The 16,693-nt window shown below is 37.5% G+C and overlaps 1 protein-coding gene across 13 annotated transcripts in view; it reads left to right on the top strand.

Annotated features, from left to right (window-relative positions):
- WWOX (WW domain containing oxidoreductase) overlaps positions 1-16,693 on the top strand; it is a 475,065-nt gene that overhangs the window by 17,800 nt on the left and 440,572 nt on the right. For all 13 annotated transcript variants that reach the window (XM_064386760.1, XM_064386772.1, XM_064386771.1 and 10 more), the window contains exon 5: positions 3,311-3,417. In XM_064386760.1, coding sequence (XP_064242830.1) covers positions 3,311-3,417 — 107 coding nt within the window. The remainder of the gene's footprint in view (positions 1-3,310; positions 3,418-16,693) is intronic.

Below are 16,693 nucleotides of genomic sequence, written 5' to 3'. Positions count from 1 at the left end.
TGTTTTAAAATATGTGAAGGCCTGGTGCAAATTCTTTACAAAATGTCCCTGGGTGATTGATGGACTGTGTGCTCTCTGTTTAAACAAGAAATCACTGAAATACTTTTCCACTCAGTGAATCCTTTTCTCTGTCTTATAGAGGAGGCTGCACCATTGGACAGAGCCCTGTTCTCATCTGGTGTGTGTTGACACAGTGTAGCTGGCATTAATTGAGCGATGCTAACTGCTTCTTAATTGACACCATTAGCTGAAAATCTGCACCAAAATTCAGCGGCAGTAGTTGACTGCAGATAGCCAGGAATGTGAGAGTATTGAACAATCATGGTAGAAGATGAAGAATGAAATTGAGTGCTAATTTCTGAGTCTTTATGAACGAATGCTGTAAGAAAGGTCTGAAGGGTTTTAAGTGTCTCTAGCAAATCCCATGTGCTTGTAGCTCTCTTGTTAGTTCTGCTCCCAGTCCTTTGGGTTAGCTGGTGATGTAGAACTGTGCCATAAAATTTATCCCCATGTATGTCTTATTCTTAAAGAGGATTTTCACTTCTGAGTGTCGGATTAGAGCTCGTTCAGCCACAGCACCAGCAGCAAGAGTAGTTGATCTCAGCACAAACTTGAGATTTCCAGGGCAATTGCTTGAAATTAGTTTTATAAAACATTTGCTCCAAATAGTTTATTTAAATACTCCATACAATGCAGTGATTACTTTTCCAAAGTGGGTGTAAGTTAAGTATGTTATTCTCCTGTCACATTTGGGGGAAGAGCCTCTTTTGTTCATTGTAATTAGTTGACCTTGATGCCCAAGTCTGTAATTCTGTGCTGTTTTTCTAGTGTAGTTTTCCCTACTTTTAAAACCCCCATGTATAGAACTTGTTGGCAGTGGGCTGTGCTGTCTCTTTTACCTGGGTTAAAGAGATCTGCAATAGCCTAGTGCTGTGGTACAGGGAAGATTCACCTCTGGAGAGTATCACTTATTTCTTGGAAAAGAAACCAATGTCATTGCTGTTAGTGTTCCCTCACTGTGAAAGGACTGTGTCCCTAAGTGGTGGCAGTCTCAGATTAAGTGAAGTATTAAGTCCACAGAGTTACTTTTGTAATTAAGGTTTTTTTATAATTAAGAATTAAAGTTGCTCTGGTTCCTTAATTGTGCATGCCCCCTACATAGTTATTTAGGCTTCTCTTCTATGTAACCCTGCTGTGATATTTTTCAAGGTTTTACTCTTTGGGTGTTTATGATCTTTGTGGTTTAACTTTGGTGTATGAAACCACATTCAGTGTGGATTGTGATTCAATGGGAGTTTTTATAGAGAGGTAAGATTTTTATTTATAGAGTTTAAATAGTTTTGTACTTCTTGTACGTGTGTTAGGCTGAGGTTTTAAAATTTACTGTAGAAACATTAATTGTTGCAGAAGAACCAGAGAGCTAAAGCTGAAGAAAGACTTGGATACTGAGGTGCTTCCAAGCTCCTCCTTCAGGTGTTCCAGTTAGAGGCTGCATGTGTATCTCAATGTCCTAAATAAAGTGCAGGAGTGTTTGTGAATTAGTTTAAAATATGTCTGATGGGGAGACGTGTCAGCACTTCACCTGTGGCAATATTCAAATGGAGGTTTTTTAGCACATGATTTCATGTGAAGATCAGAACATGGGTGAAGAATCACTCTTTGAAGCTCAGGGAAGAGCAAGGACATCCTAAAGAGAAGTGCTTAACACTGCTCTCCACGTTTGCAGGGAAGAGTCGAGATGGCACAAAATGAACTAAACTCACAGCATGTAACTTACTTAGTTTATAATGAGTATGCAGTTATTAACTACAGGGGAGAATGGCATGGAATTTATTGTTTTGCACAGTTGATTATTTTGCACAGTGTGACATGGGGTAGAGTTAGCAAAACATCATCATGCTTTGCTAATTAATCTGGCCACCAGCTCTCAATTTTTGTTTAACAATAACAAAACTATTCCCAGGCATTCCAACTAGTTTTTAATAATACGGTCAGCTAGTCAAAGTAAGTATTCTTTTGCAAAACAAGAAGCATAACAGCTAGCTAATGGTACATCTTACATTAGTTACATGAAAAATTCTAGTTAAATATGCTTAAAGTGGAATTAGGAACAAGGGAAATCTTTGCGTATGCTGTAGCTGAATTCATGTGCATGCAATGAATTATCCAGGTAATTAAAGTTGCTTGGTGCAGTGAATGGCTTTAAAGGAGATACAGGAAAATTGCTTGGACTTAAATACCGTAAGTATGTAATTGCAGAAAATGGTATAAATTTGTCTTGGTGTCTGTTGTTTCTATAATGTAAGTTATGTTTTGTGCTGTAACTGGATTTTGTTGCTCCAGGGTGTTTTGGAAGTGAGACAGCCCATCTTCATGGGCTTTTTAGTAAACAGTTTTTAACAGGAAATCATGAACATGCATTAAATGTCATAAAGCTAAAAGAAATGCCTCTTCTCTTTGAATTCTCCGCATACTCAGATTGCTGGGCATTTCAGTTTCTTCCTTTCATAGTTTAGGCTTTTCTAATTGAACTCATTAAGCTGTGCTATGCTCTTTCAGCTAGAAGGCAGTTCCTGTCATTGGCACAGCTCTCCATGGAGATGGACACCCAGTGATACCATTAACTGCATCGCAAATATGTAGTAGCTCACTCCTGGTAGAAACCCAGGCTCTGGCTCAGTTCTCTGCACTTCATGGGCATTCTGCTCTCCCCAAAAGCCCTCACCTCCTGTTGTAAATTCTCACAGATTTTTTTCCCATTTAATGAAGTTTACTTTGGACCAACTTCTATGCAGCTTTTCATTAGTGAATTGAACAGTGAAACAACGTTTTGTTCCCCCTGCCACAGGTGGTCCTCAGATTGATGACTCTGAGGCCAACTGTGCATCTAAAGAGCCCTGGGCCCAGTGCTGGATGATCTGTCACTTCCAGATGAAGTTGCCAGGCACAGTGGCTGTGCAGTCTCTCTGTGTGGCACATTGTGCACAGTCAAACAAGGAAGGAGCACATCCAATCCTGCCCTTCCAAAAGCTGAGGACACCAGTAGGCTGAGAAGTTGAGTCTGTTTTTTGAAGATGCCAAACCTGTTTTACACAAAATACATACAATTATTGTCCAAAAGACCTGATCAAATTGAGGTGTCTGTGTTTCTTCATGTGTGCTCTTAAAAGCTGAGTCCAGGTGACTCAGGTCACCAGACTGCAGGTAGCTAACTACACTTAAACACATTGTGGCTTGTGTTTTCAGGCAATTTTATAGCTCTGTGCTGCTCCTGGGATGTGTTTGTGACTAGGATCGTGTTTTATCCTAGGTTTTGAGACTGCCAAGTCCCTGGCCCTGCACGGGGCGTGTGTCATCCTGGCGTGCAGGAGCCCGGCGCGAGGCGAGGCGGCCGTGCAGCGCATCCTGGGGGAGTGGGTGAGTGCACAGCCCCGGGTGTGACATCTCTGGGCACTGCCAGCGTCACACCCAGCCCTGCCCTGCCGCAGTCCGAGCAAAAAGTCATTTGTCTGATTGGGTAACAGCCTGCTCAGCTGCTGGTGCATGGCTGATAGAGGATTTCATTCCTTGGGGGTGTGTTGGACTGCAAGGCTTGATGTGCTGTTATCCATGGTGTTTGTGCATGCTTTGAAAGGAAAAAAAAAAATGTTTGGAGGAACCACTGAGGCTTGGTTCATAGAAAAGGACATTCCAGAACTAAAGTGAATAACTACCCAAAGGAGGATGGACACAGTCTTTTTTTTTTTTCCATAATTTTTCTATAGTGAGAGATTTCAGAGGGTCATTTTTGTACTTTTCAAACACAAGACTATTTCTCCTTTCCCGAGTTCATCAGGCACTGCAGCCCTGCTGCCTGGCTGTCACAGTGGTTTTCGTTCTAGCTTCATCCCACTTTCTTTCATTTTTCTCCCATTTTTCTCACACAAACACCAGTTTTTCAGTCTCATGTATTGCCTTGTTGCTCTTTGATTCCTTTCCCTGATCCCCATTAAAAAAAAATAAAAATATCTTTAAGGCCTTTATTAAAATATATTCAGCTGTCCTAATTTATTCCTCCCACAATCATTTATTTGCTAGCAAGGATTGCAGGCTACTTTTTTTTGAGGTTGCTGGGACTGCTAACTTCCATGAGAGAATGTGGTGACATCTTTACACTTAAATGAATAAAAGACCAATGGATCAGATTCTTGGATTTTTATTTCTTTGCAGCTAAAATTAGTGATGAGTGTTTTGCTTTTATTTCCTGAGCTCTCAAAGTAATTCGGCTCCTCCCAGATGACATGGGAGAGCACTCAGTAGTATTAATATTTACACATAAGTAGTCTAAAGATAATGATAATATTTATTAATGCAAAACAAATGGTGCCTATCTACATGTATTTCCAGGTAAGTGATACTTTCAATATTGCTAGTTCTTGTAACCACAAGTTTCATGAAGAATCTGTCTTTGGATTTAGGCCTTTTTCTCTTGCCCAGATCATATGAATGATTTACAGTAAAGAGTTGGTGGGGAAAAATGTCTTCCTTGCTGCTTTCTTCCCATTACAGCTCTTTTTAATTTTTTTTTTTTTTTAATTTCAATAGCATAGAATTCCAAGAGAGTTCCAACAGAGGCCATCATAGTGTCTGTTATCTTTCAACAGAACTGGATTTGGTGATACTCTGTTTGAATTTGATAGTCCCAGTCCAGCTAAATGTGGCTGTTTATATGGGTGTTATCTAACTAAAATTAGGCAGTGGTGAATATATTTTATTTGAAAAATCCCATTACCCTCTTAATCCTAACCATACCTCTTACCACAGTGAAGACAATGGGAGTTCAGAATACTTGTCTTAAATACCTGTATTATCTCACCCAAAGTTAATGAGTTGTTAATTGAATGAAGAGCATTGAAGGTCAAATTACTTCAGAAACACTACATTTATTTACTAACAGTTTTCAAATTCTAATTGTTCAGAAAAAGAGTCTCATCTGTAAAATGGTAGCTGGAAAACCTTCAATGCATCTTTGTAATGGCTTTGTTGTTGTTTATTGAGAGGGACTAATTAACTTTGATTATTGCACTAATATTATGGCACTTTGACAGTCCCTCAGATTTATGACTCTGGGAAAATAAACAAATGAAATGCAGGTGCTGGAGCAGAAAGAATAAGTTATTACTGAACTTTAATTACTTGGAGTGTGTAACCAGGAGAGAATTAGTTGATGAATTACAAGATGCTTAAAATTTACATCAAATTGTAAGCAGTCTTGAGGAAAACAAACACAAAAACCAGCCCCAAAATCGGTTACTGAAAACAAAGAGACAAAGATTAATTTGACTGATTTGCTTCTAATATTAAAATATGGATGTAAAATATTAATTTTTAGCTGATAGGTGTAACTACACGTAGTTGTTAATGGAAAATCCTTTCCTAAAAATGAAAGAGTTTAAAAAAATACCAACAACCTCTGCATCTGATTGAGATGAATTCTCAAAATATGTATCTGCAACTGTTCTGCTAGTAAGAGCTTCAAAGCGTTTTGTCTCCTCTCTTCCTAGGGAAAATTATTGAAAGGAAGTTGATTTACTTTTTAATTTGGAATCAGTTTAAAGAAAAATACAGCTGGTTAGGTTGCAGCCTTACCAAGCCTCTTGTTCATGGTACTCAGGTATTATTTTCAGTTGCAATAGTGCTACTTACTTGTTTTATGTTTTCTTGTAAATCTTTGGGATTGATTCTCTGAGCTGCACTATTAAATACAATGTTCCTCCAATAATTTGAGGGGTAGAAATCTGATAAATATGTTCCTACTCTACAACTGAACTCCCAAACCTCTTTCCATTTGCATGAAATATTTCCTTATAACAAAAAAACCCCAAACTGTTGCCAAATGGAGTTCTAATGTGTTTACCTGTCCTAAGTGTGGAGTTTTACTATAAATTGTTGTAATATTATTGGTGTTTCTATTAAAAAAATGTATATTACAAAAGCAGTGTGTACCCTGTGCTGCCCTTTCTGTGGGACAGTATCCTTTGGTACTCAAGGTTTACATGTTGGACACAGAATATTTATTTTTCCATTCTTTGTAGATACAAAAGAGTTCCACATACTTTGCAAGAAGGGAAAATAATTAAGAGTGTGTAACAGAACAACTTGTTATTTCAAATTTTGATACAATTATCTAATTGATGGCCTGTATTAACTACAGCCTGAGATATGTATGGAAAAAACTGCAATTTTTAAAACCTAACCACCACCTCTGCCAAACCACAACAACAACAACAACAACAACAACAAAAAAAAAAAAAAGCAGCCAAACCCAAATCAAACCGAGTGTAATGCAGCATTTAAAGATAAATTACAGTGTACATAAAATACCAGTACTGAGGAAAAACCACCCAGCTAGGTCCCTTAGTGAGTCTGTTTGTGACATCCCTGTCTGGAATGCCACAGACTGAGTCTGCAGAAACACAGCTCTGCTCTGGGCCTGTTGTACTTTGAAATCAGTTGTTAGGCAAAAAATGCAGTTTCAGTTTGCTTGTAGTGAAAGCTGCAAATCAAGTTTATAAAGACAAAATGGGATGGCTAAATGGCTTGGGAAAATCCAATTGTTAAGATTTAGAGAAAAAGGCAGGAATAATGGGAGAAAATAAGATTTTTTTTCAGATTAGCTGCCATTATGTTTAAAAAACAAATGAAAACTGATCTTAACTGGCTGTTGTAGACAAATCTAGAGAACTTTGTTTGTAACAATTTATGCCTGCAGAGCTGTTTTATAGGGAGTTTGAGCCATTTGGGTAGGGATTACCCATATAATCTTGCTAATTACTTTGGTTAAGTGACATTTGTTTGCAACCTGCAGTATTCCAGTTATTTTCTTTCTAAACTACAGCAGAATTTTGCTAATATTGCAAATAAAGGGTAATTGCCTTGTGTGAAGCATTGTGACAAATTTTAATGTGATTGGTCTGGCTGGTCTATCAAATATAATTTTTATGGAGGGGTATGGTTGATTATATTGGTGCAATCTAATGTTTATACACATGCATCTATATAGACAGAAAAAGGAAGAGAAAGTATGCGCAGGCAGCAGATAAAAAGAGAGATCAGTATAGCTTTACATTTGATATCTGGAAAATGAGTGTTCATGCACGATGACGTTCAATATCAATTTAAAACTGTTTGATAATTTCTTGCTTGGAAAAGAGGAAATTAGAATTCTAGAGTTATGATTCATTTTAATCAGAAAGAAATTGTCAAACATAAATCTCTCCTTGAGTAGTGAAAAGGCCTGAAAGCAGCCAAGAAAAATATCAATACTTTGCAAAGGAGGAATGATTGTTCCAATTCGTAGCTTAATTGACTTTGAGGCTTAATGAAAAACACTACAGTGCTGTTTGTACACACAGTTGCTCTGAAAAACATGGAAATCTATGCTCCAGGAAGAGAGGCTAGGTAATTTATTTTACATTATTATTGATATAATTTTCTAATTGAGTATGAGCAGAATGTTTGGATAAGACTGCGTAGCTCCAGATGTTAGTGGTATTCTCAAGAAAATACTTAAGAATATGAATGAATAAAATATTTCATAAATCACAGCTTTTCTTGCCAAGAAGCTCTCATTTATTTATTCCTGTCAAATAGTCTTTGAAGTACATATTAAAAGATAAATTGTAAGTTTAATATTTCATAAAAAGTATTATGTTTCTTTGGTAATTATTCCTCAGTGTTAAACCTACAGCTATATTAAAGATTAGATTAAACTGTAAAAAGAACATTTGACTTTGCTTTTTAAGTGGAGACTCACAAGGTAGAGATGTGACATGAGAAGAGAGAAAAGCTGTGAAGAAAACCAACCAAACAAACGTGACTCCTTGCTGTATTCCTTTCCCCTGAAGTATTCTTCACCGAAGGAGTGATTTATATTCTTGCTGATTAAGTAACTGAATGAAATTAAGACCTGATAAGTGAGTCTTTGTATTCCAGTTGTGATCCTGTGAGGTGCAGAAAGACAAGAGCAAACTGGGCACATTTACAGACCATGGGCAGCAGTTTTCTTGTGGTCACTGTGTGTGTTTCCCCCTCGAGGAAGGGGCTCTGTTTTCCCATAAAGTGTTTGTTGTCCACTGCTGTTCTTGGTTTAGAATTTTTTGTAAACCTCCTCATGGTTAGTGGCAGGTTTTCATGTATGGGAAAAGCTGGAGGCTGCCTAGGAGATGGTTTTCGAGATGTAGTAAAAACTGACTGAAACCAAAGTCTTTTAATACAGAATCAAAGGGTTCCAAAGTAGTGCTAAATAAAAACTCTTAAAAATAATCATCAAAACAGGAAATATTTCAGAATATCCTGCAAATAAAGCACATGAATTTATGTGAGTGTACTGCTTCCAATATTCTGTTATTATTTTGTAATAAAGAATTGTCTTTTTTCAAAATTGGATGTGCTAAACTATGTATTCCTGGCTCACATGCCATCACAGTGTAATATACACTTAGAAAGGCCTACAATATATGGACATATTTCATTTTCCAGTGCTTGAGCAGTGCCCATGCTGAAGAATCATGTTAAAGGGAGTTATCTAAACCTTGCTGTGGGGAAAAGGCCTTGCAAGAAGGGGCAGTATCTTGTATTAAATGAACTGGCAATGCAATAAAAAAAAATCTGCATCAACTTGTCTCGCAGCTGTGGACACTCTAACTAAAGAATTATTGCCTCTGCTGAGTATAAGGCCTTTTTTTAATTCTTCAGGATGTGATCCAGATTTTTTCTGAAACTAAGGGATCTTTTAATTAAGTAATTGCAGTGCAATCAGACCGTATGTTACTTGTGGAGAATTTACAGTATAAACATTACCCAGTCCTGTTGCTAGCAACAACTCATTGGGACCAATATGGATGTATGACCAGATTTTGGCCATAATGTTTAAGAATTCAGTAAGTTTCTGTGAGTAATCTGCTCAGTTGAGAAACCTTAAGAGAGTGATGTGTGCTGCAAAGCTATTTTCCAAATCCAGATGCTTAAAAATTCCCCCACATGAAGTTAAAAACATGGAACAGTACAATCAACATTTACATGGATGGATTGTTGAGATTTTTTTTTTTTTGCACACCATAAACATATGGCATGAATTTGATTTCATTACAGATGCTGAGAAAAGGGAAAGGCAAATATTTATATTACATTCATGTTTTACAGTAAAAACACTGTTCAGTTTGTTTATACAGTTCCACTGTTACAGTTTTTATGGTTAGTAATGAAACTGCTGTAAAACAGAGTCTGAATTATATAGCAGATGTGTTAAGCCCCTAACTTTCAGGGTTGGGCATCCTCCTGAATACTGATAGCAGTTACTTGCAGAGTTGATGTACTGGCTGCAGCTGAGCTGTTTCACACTTACATTTTCATCTGCAGTTAGCTCTGCACTGGTGCTGTATGGATAGGTACAACTGATAGAGTTTGATTATTTATCAGGATGAGGCAAGCAGCGTGCCCAGCCCGTCCCAGGGAGCGCTGCCTGCTGCTGCTGCAGGGACAGGGTTTGTTCTCTGGGGACATGCTGCCTTTACCAAACCTGAGGTAACCCTTAGACCTTGACCCTTGTCCAAATCCAGGAGTACTGGTTTCTCTGGGTCTGGATTGAAGGCACTTGAGACAGTAGTTCATGTTGGGACTCAGGTGTTTATTATTTTTTATCAGTGAAACGGCCTCACAGCCATGAGTTCTGCAGCTTTTCATTAGAAAGCACAAAATGGCTAACAATCTCTTGTTACAAGGTCTTTTAAGACTAAACTATCCAATTAAGAACTGACACCTAGACTATTTTCCCTTTTAACCCAATAACTGATCCCACAGAGCCCGCAATGCTGACTTTTCTGCCCAATTACAAAATGTCACCCAAACCCAATAAGAAGAAGAAGGAAGAAGAAGCATAAAGAAGAAACCCAGGACAACACCCTGTGCCCTCCATCTTGCTTCCATCCACAACACACTAAAAACCCCAAAACCTAAATTTCTCAGCAAGTGATACACCTACAATACTCTCTATAATCTATTTCACACTTTTGTGGATTCTAGTCTATCTTGAAGTCTAGGAAACTTTCTTTGTGAATGACAGTCAAAGTCAGTGCTCCCCTGGGGGTCAGGGCACCCCAGAGCAGACAGAGAAATATTCCTGGTGCTCTGGGTTTCTACACAGGAGTAAATCCTAAATCTGTTTGCACCCCAAACCACCCAGGTGTGTGTGAGTTCATAACTGTACACAGCTGAAAGGAACTGAGCACTCCCAGAGCTGTGAGGTTGCAGGGTTTTTAACATTGTAAGACAATTGGCCATGGTTTCCTCCAGTAAAGAAAAAAGTTGGCTTTTGAGTTGACTTAATTACTTCTACTCTCATAATTCTGTTCACATTCCAATATCTGTTACACGTGTATTAAAAAAAAATCTAAAATGTAATTTTGAAAGAAGTCACAGTATTTTACTCCTTAATTTTTTCCTCCAGTCAGCAGAATTTTATACAGAGAAATGTTGAAGTGATCTTTTTGGTAATTTGTTTCTTTAGCACAGCCCTGCTGTTCTTAATCTGGAAATGTGAGTCACAAAATCCCTACCATGCCTAAAGCTTTATAATAATACTACTTAAATGCAGTTTGAGCTTTTTAACAGAAAAAAAAATTAAGATCCCCCCCTCAGACAGTAACAGACCTCAGGATAACCCCTTTAAAACCTGCACTTTATGCTTGGTTTTCAGTTAGAAGTCACTAGGAGACACTGTGTGCTCAAATATATCACCAACCTGTCTGGGGATGTCTGTCTTTATAAAAAAGTAGACTTTGTACATTGACTTGCGTATAGCTTATAGAATGCAAAGTTTGGGTTTTCTCTGATAATTTCTATATTTAGTGTAACTTGGGTTTGGTCTTTTCATGAACCTTTCCCTCTCAGAATGTGTTTTATAAAACTCTTTAATGTTGCTTTAATGTTGAAAACTTATTTACTGTAGTACAGATTGATGTGTTCTTACATTGAGTGAGTTCTGCTGTCACTGGATTTCTAGCTGTCAGTTCTGGGAGAGGAGGAATTAAAGTGTCTGGATATATGTATATATATTTTAAACCATCTTCACAATTAATCTGATTGTAACATAAGCTTGTAATGTATTCCATTAATGAAGAAGACAAGCTGAGCTTATGGTAAATACAGTACTAAGTGTTTGTAGTGCATTTCATATTTTACATGATTCCCTTTATAATTCTGCTTATCTTTTCATTCTAATTCCCTAAAGAATGTATAAAAGAACCCCTAAAGAGAGTAATTACTGCTCTATTCCTTAACCAAGGCTCCTCTTGCAAAAAGAAATCTGAGCAGCTTTTTAAAGAAGGCAGTTTTAAATAAAAATGCAAATAAGCTGCTTTGTAACCACATTAATTACCCACCTAGCCTCTTATTACCGTGTTTGTATTGTTTGCAAACACTATTTACAGTGGTGTGGAAATTACCATTGCTGGGCTGGAGGAGCTGCTGGGGGTGGGTTGTGCTTTGGACCCAATTAGAGCGAGCCCTGTCTGCAGCAGGGCTCGGGGGAGCAGGAATAGCCTTGCACTGTCAGAGCAGCATTAACTGGGCTGCACAGCACTGCCTTGTAATTACAGCACTGCTCCTCCTCTGCCTCTGCTTCCACTCCCTGCATCTTAAAACTGAGCAGGCAGCGGTGTGGCTCGCTCATGGTTTAATGTGCACCCTGATAATTTTTTTGTGGAAGTTATGGTAAAATCTGGTGGGTGGTTTTTGTCGCCGGATTCGTTCTTTGCTTTAATTTTATAAAAAGTAAACAAACGACTCGTGCTTTTGTGTTCAGGATGTTACACATTTCTACTAATAGCATTTTCATATTAATCCCTCAACTTTATTAGTTTATTTCATCAGCAGAAGTGAACAGGGTGGGCTGTCTGTTGGTATTGCAGGCAGTGTTAGTGGGCAATAATTGCAGCTCTTCCAGCACATTGAAGAAACAGAATGCTTCATAACAAAACACTCTTACTTGTCAAGTGCAGTGCACACTTGTTGCTAACCTGGTGTGTGTTGTGCTCTTGTCTTGGTTTTCTCTGTCCCGATTCTAAAATGGGCCTTTACCCTAAAAATTGCCTAGAAATTAAAACAAAACCAAAGACGTGACTCAGCATTTGTATTTTTAGACTTATAAATGTTTTTCAGGTCCCAAAGAATTTGATTTGATGGGTCATAGGGCCTGCAATGTGAAGAATCAGTTTTTTAAGATTTGTTTTCTTAAGCTTGTAACCAGTCTATCCATATGGTTAATGAATCTTCTGAAGTACAGGAATAAATTTTGGTTGAGCTCAGTGTGGGGAGGAAAAAGGTAGAGAGATTATTTTCTTCCTATTTGTGGATCTGCAGTGCTGTGACAGGGTGATAATGTTTAAAGGAATCTTGATGATAAACCCAAAAATCTTAAGGTCTTACTGTAACACTAACTGTAGTAGAGCAGGAAAATAGCAACTCCAGGATGGTGTAGTACAGCTGCAGAATTGTTATGCATTAAAAAGAAGGCAAAAAAAGAATAAAAAGTGATTGCAGGATCACTTGCAGTTTTAACAGTGACAAGGGACTAATGTGAGGGCATCAAAAGAAGCAGTGACTTGTTTCATGATCCACAATAGCTTATAAAACTGAAGATAATTATCAGGCTTATATGACTACAGAGCAGCATAAGTGGCATAAAACAAGCATAGCTGGAGCTCAGCAGGAATGAGGAGATGTCTTGAAAACAGACTTACTGAGTAGAGTGCTTAAAAAGTGCTAATAATTTTTGTGATTGTCAGTTATATTTGTAAACCCTTTATTACTGTAAAGCCAAAGCATCATACTTATTATTTAATTTACTGTTCTTTCTAATTTCTTCTCACCTTTAATTCCCTTTTATCTTAATAATCACCTTTGGAGGTGGTGTGCTAAACTTGTTCTTTCCCGTATTTCATTGGGGGTCACTGAGAGAGAGTATTAACTTCAACAAGAAACTTTGCTTATAATAAAAACATGGGATTAATGCAGCAAAAATGAGCATTTGGGGTAGTATTGATTACTTTGTTTTTGCTAGAGCCAGGCAAAATAGGCTTTGAACCAGCTTTGCAGTCAGTGGGCAGAACTAAAGGGACTTTGGGCTCTTAGACATCAGAGAACCCCTGAGAGTAGATGGGAAAGAAAGTACAAAACCCAGTTCAGGGAAAATTTCAGTCTGCACTTGTATTTTGCTTTGGGTGTTCTCAGGAATTGTTACTCTGCTGTTTAGAAGGACCTGCACACTGCCTGCAGCTGCAAAACAGGACATCAGGAGATCTGGAGTGGTGGTGACCCTCTGTGACATTTGTGCCTTGTGTGGTCAGGGAGCTTGAATGTTTTACTCAGTTATACCAGCTTATAAATTTTAGGAACTGTGCATTAATATAGTCATGTTTAACATGTTATGGCTACAAACAAAGACATGAGTGTATGTACTCGTTTCTAATTAATTTGTGTAATTATGTTTTATAATCTAGGTGTTTGCAAAGCAGAACATAGTACACCCCATTTACTGTCTGCTGTAGCTAATAAAAAATAATAGAATGAAATAAATCTTGAAACTAACTTTAATTGTAAGTATAGATTAGTTGTAAATTGTATCTTTGTTATGTTTATTTTTAATTCTGCAGTGTTGCAGGTTTGTAGAGCATCCCAATTAGTGTAGTTATTCGCAGTAATGATGAGTTAATTGCTGTAAATGCTGGATGTTATTTCAGTGACAATTTAAATACAGTACTGAGATACTTTTTAAAAATGTAGGACTGGAAATAAAGGAAAAAAGGAAATGGTGGCAATAATGAGACTGGTTAGTTTTATAAAGATTTTTTTCAGCATTCAAATAATCTAGATAAGATGATTAAAAATACATGAAGAAGAAATGTAACATTTGAAAATAAAATCTCGCCATCTCAGCTAATACCATTATAAATATGAACACAAACAAGGTAAACCTGTGCATCTCACTATGCACTTAAGTATTAATTAAGAACATTTGATTGAGCTCATCTGAAATGGGTTTCTGTTCTTGCAATGCTCTTTGTGTTTTCCTGCCAAAGCCTCTCTGGTTTCAAGCTCATCTCATGCAGGTTGGGAGCCCTCCCTGGCCGTGGTGTTTTCTGCTGTCTGAGGCAGTGAGTGTTGTCAGGTGAATTTTGTGAACGTGTTTAAAGAGTAGAAGGTGCCTCTAGCTTAAGAGAGGAGTGTTTTCCCTTCTGATGAACTGGAGTAAATCCTCCCGCTTGGAAAGCTGTGGAGTACACCTGTGAGAGAGGAGCTGATCCACAGTGTTTCCTTGAACATGCACGCTACAGGAGATATTAATAGCTTCCTTCAGCAGTGTCCCACTTAGAGGAACTTTGAAATGAAATATTTCATTCTCTCCTGGTTAAATTAACCTTACATTTTCCTCTGAAATGGCATGACTACCTAGAGAAGATTTGAAGTGTACTATGTACTTTCACACTGTAGGGGGGAAAATGGTATCCAGGGTAGTATTTATGCATTAAATATTTATTTTCCAATTCAGGACTGGTTGAGTGCAGATTTGGTAATGGAAACTGGTGCCATGTACTTCTCTGTTTCATGTCCTCTTAAATAATCAGAGAAGTATTAAAACTCCTTGAGATATTGTGACATAAGTGATAAGTTATGCAAAAGACTTTATAAAGCATCAGCAGAAATCTGTTCCTTTCAGTTCTAAGAATGGTGCAGTAAAGGAAAAGCTCTTCCACTCCTTTGGGGGAGATTTTGGAGCCTTCCCCCATGCCAGGAATTCACTGAAGGAATAAAGCTGAGAACAACAATGCACAAACCTGAAAGTCACAGACATTCAGGTTCATCTGTTTGGTCCTGTTCTGACAGAAATCATTACGAGTTTGATAGATTTATTTATAAAGACTTGCTTCAATATTTAAAGTACATCTATTCCAACATTCCTCATTTCAAGCTGGGCTGTGGATCAAGATGAAAGAAAAATTAAATTGTATATTGAAGAGCTGTTAATTGAACTGCACTGCATTTAGCAAGGGAGCATCAGCTTCAGGCAGTCAATACTACAGAGAATTTTTAATGTACTGTATCACTAGATTGTCAGTTTGTATTGGAGAATGCAAACAGACTGCTTCGACTGATGATAAAGCCCTGGAAACTTCTAAGTTGTTGAGGGGAGAAAATGTTATTTTGCTTTGATGTATTGTGACAAAGTTGTTGATGGAAGCAGGAACAACAATTTTTTAGGTGAATATTATTTGAATATCAATTTCTGATTTCAGTGGGTTAAGATTGGGTACTGATTTTTCTTTATGGGAGAAAACCAAGTTTCTCAGAACTCTTGGACTGGCACAAATGGTACTTTACAATTTGAGCAGCTTTGAAAGTCTCATTTAAAAATATTAGTTCTCTCCAGATATAATTCTAAAAAATAGCATATCAAAAAGCTTTAGAAATGCTTTAGAAAAATGTTATCTCTTTTTCCTAAGGCAGTGTTAATTTCTTTTGTAGTTAATCTTTTGCGCTGGAATTTAGTACATTTATAGTTAAAGATTCTTTTTAACAGCTGAATTATTTGAGCACGTCTTCTGGGGTAACATGGTCTGTTTGGTGTTAAGTATGAAATACTTTTTATTTCATTTTCTTCACTGATAAAAAGGAAATAACTAGAGGCATTTGTAGAACCAGAACAGATTTAGGACTGTGGTGTTAGATTAAAGATGTACTATTCTAAGACATAGCTTGTTACAGTTGTCATACTTTGGGATAAAATTCTTCCTTTTGGTGCTCCTTACAGGGCTGAAAGTTCACCTACAGAAAAAGGAAAGCAAGTCTGAAACTTGTTGATAATTTAAAAATGTCAGTCTGTGGTGTTTTCCGTAAATGTGGTAGGTCTCAAGGAAGTGGTAAAGCTTAAAACCTCCATACATTGTGTTCTCTTGGAGCAGAAAGATCTTTCATAGAGGCTGGGTTTAGTCTGGTTCATCTGGGTGCCTCTATGGCATCTGAGGAGACTGGCAGTGGCTTTTTTTCAACACTCAGATATTATGCAGTAAAAGAGAGTTTCCATTTGTATAAAGGAATGAATTTCATTAGTAAGAAAACATTAATGGCTTCAAAAGTTGTTATTTCCCCATGGTACTGAAATCTCAACAAATGGTGAAAGTCTTGTGACTCCAAAACCAAAATTAAAGAGCAAAATCCACTCTTTGTAAGTACCTGACTTTGCTTCTTAATTTTGGTGTTCTGCAGACAAACTTTGTGCAGAGCTGGCAGCTGCCTGGGGAGGTCAGAGGTATTTAAACAGATTTAATCCTGTAGCTGCTCTCCCTGCTAGGCTGATATTGCTGGAGTCAGAATGGATGTTGTTTACATGCTGTCAACTTACTGTTGCATTTTCCAAATTTTTCTAATGGTTTCCCCTTTGTAAAGTCTGGGAATATTTCTCACCACGTGGAAAATTGCAAGAGGGAGGTACTGCATGTTCTGACCCCGGTATTTTGCTTTAGAAATCAAAAATTTAAAGTCTAGATCAAAGGTGTGCATTTGATCTAAAGAGTATCCTGTAAATATTTGACCTTACACGAGTGTGTTACTAAGTATATTTTTAGAAAGATTACAATTACTGAAATAGTACACTTAA

The sequence above is a fragment of the Passer domesticus genome, chromosome 12 (assembly GCF_036417665.1).
Source record: "Passer domesticus isolate bPasDom1 chromosome 12, bPasDom1.hap1, whole genome shotgun sequence".
NCBI lineage: Eukaryota > Metazoa > Chordata > Aves > Passeriformes > Passeridae > Passer > Passer domesticus.
The sequence above is the reverse complement of the archived record's forward strand: the minus strand, read 5'-3'. Positions and strand labels throughout refer to the sequence as shown.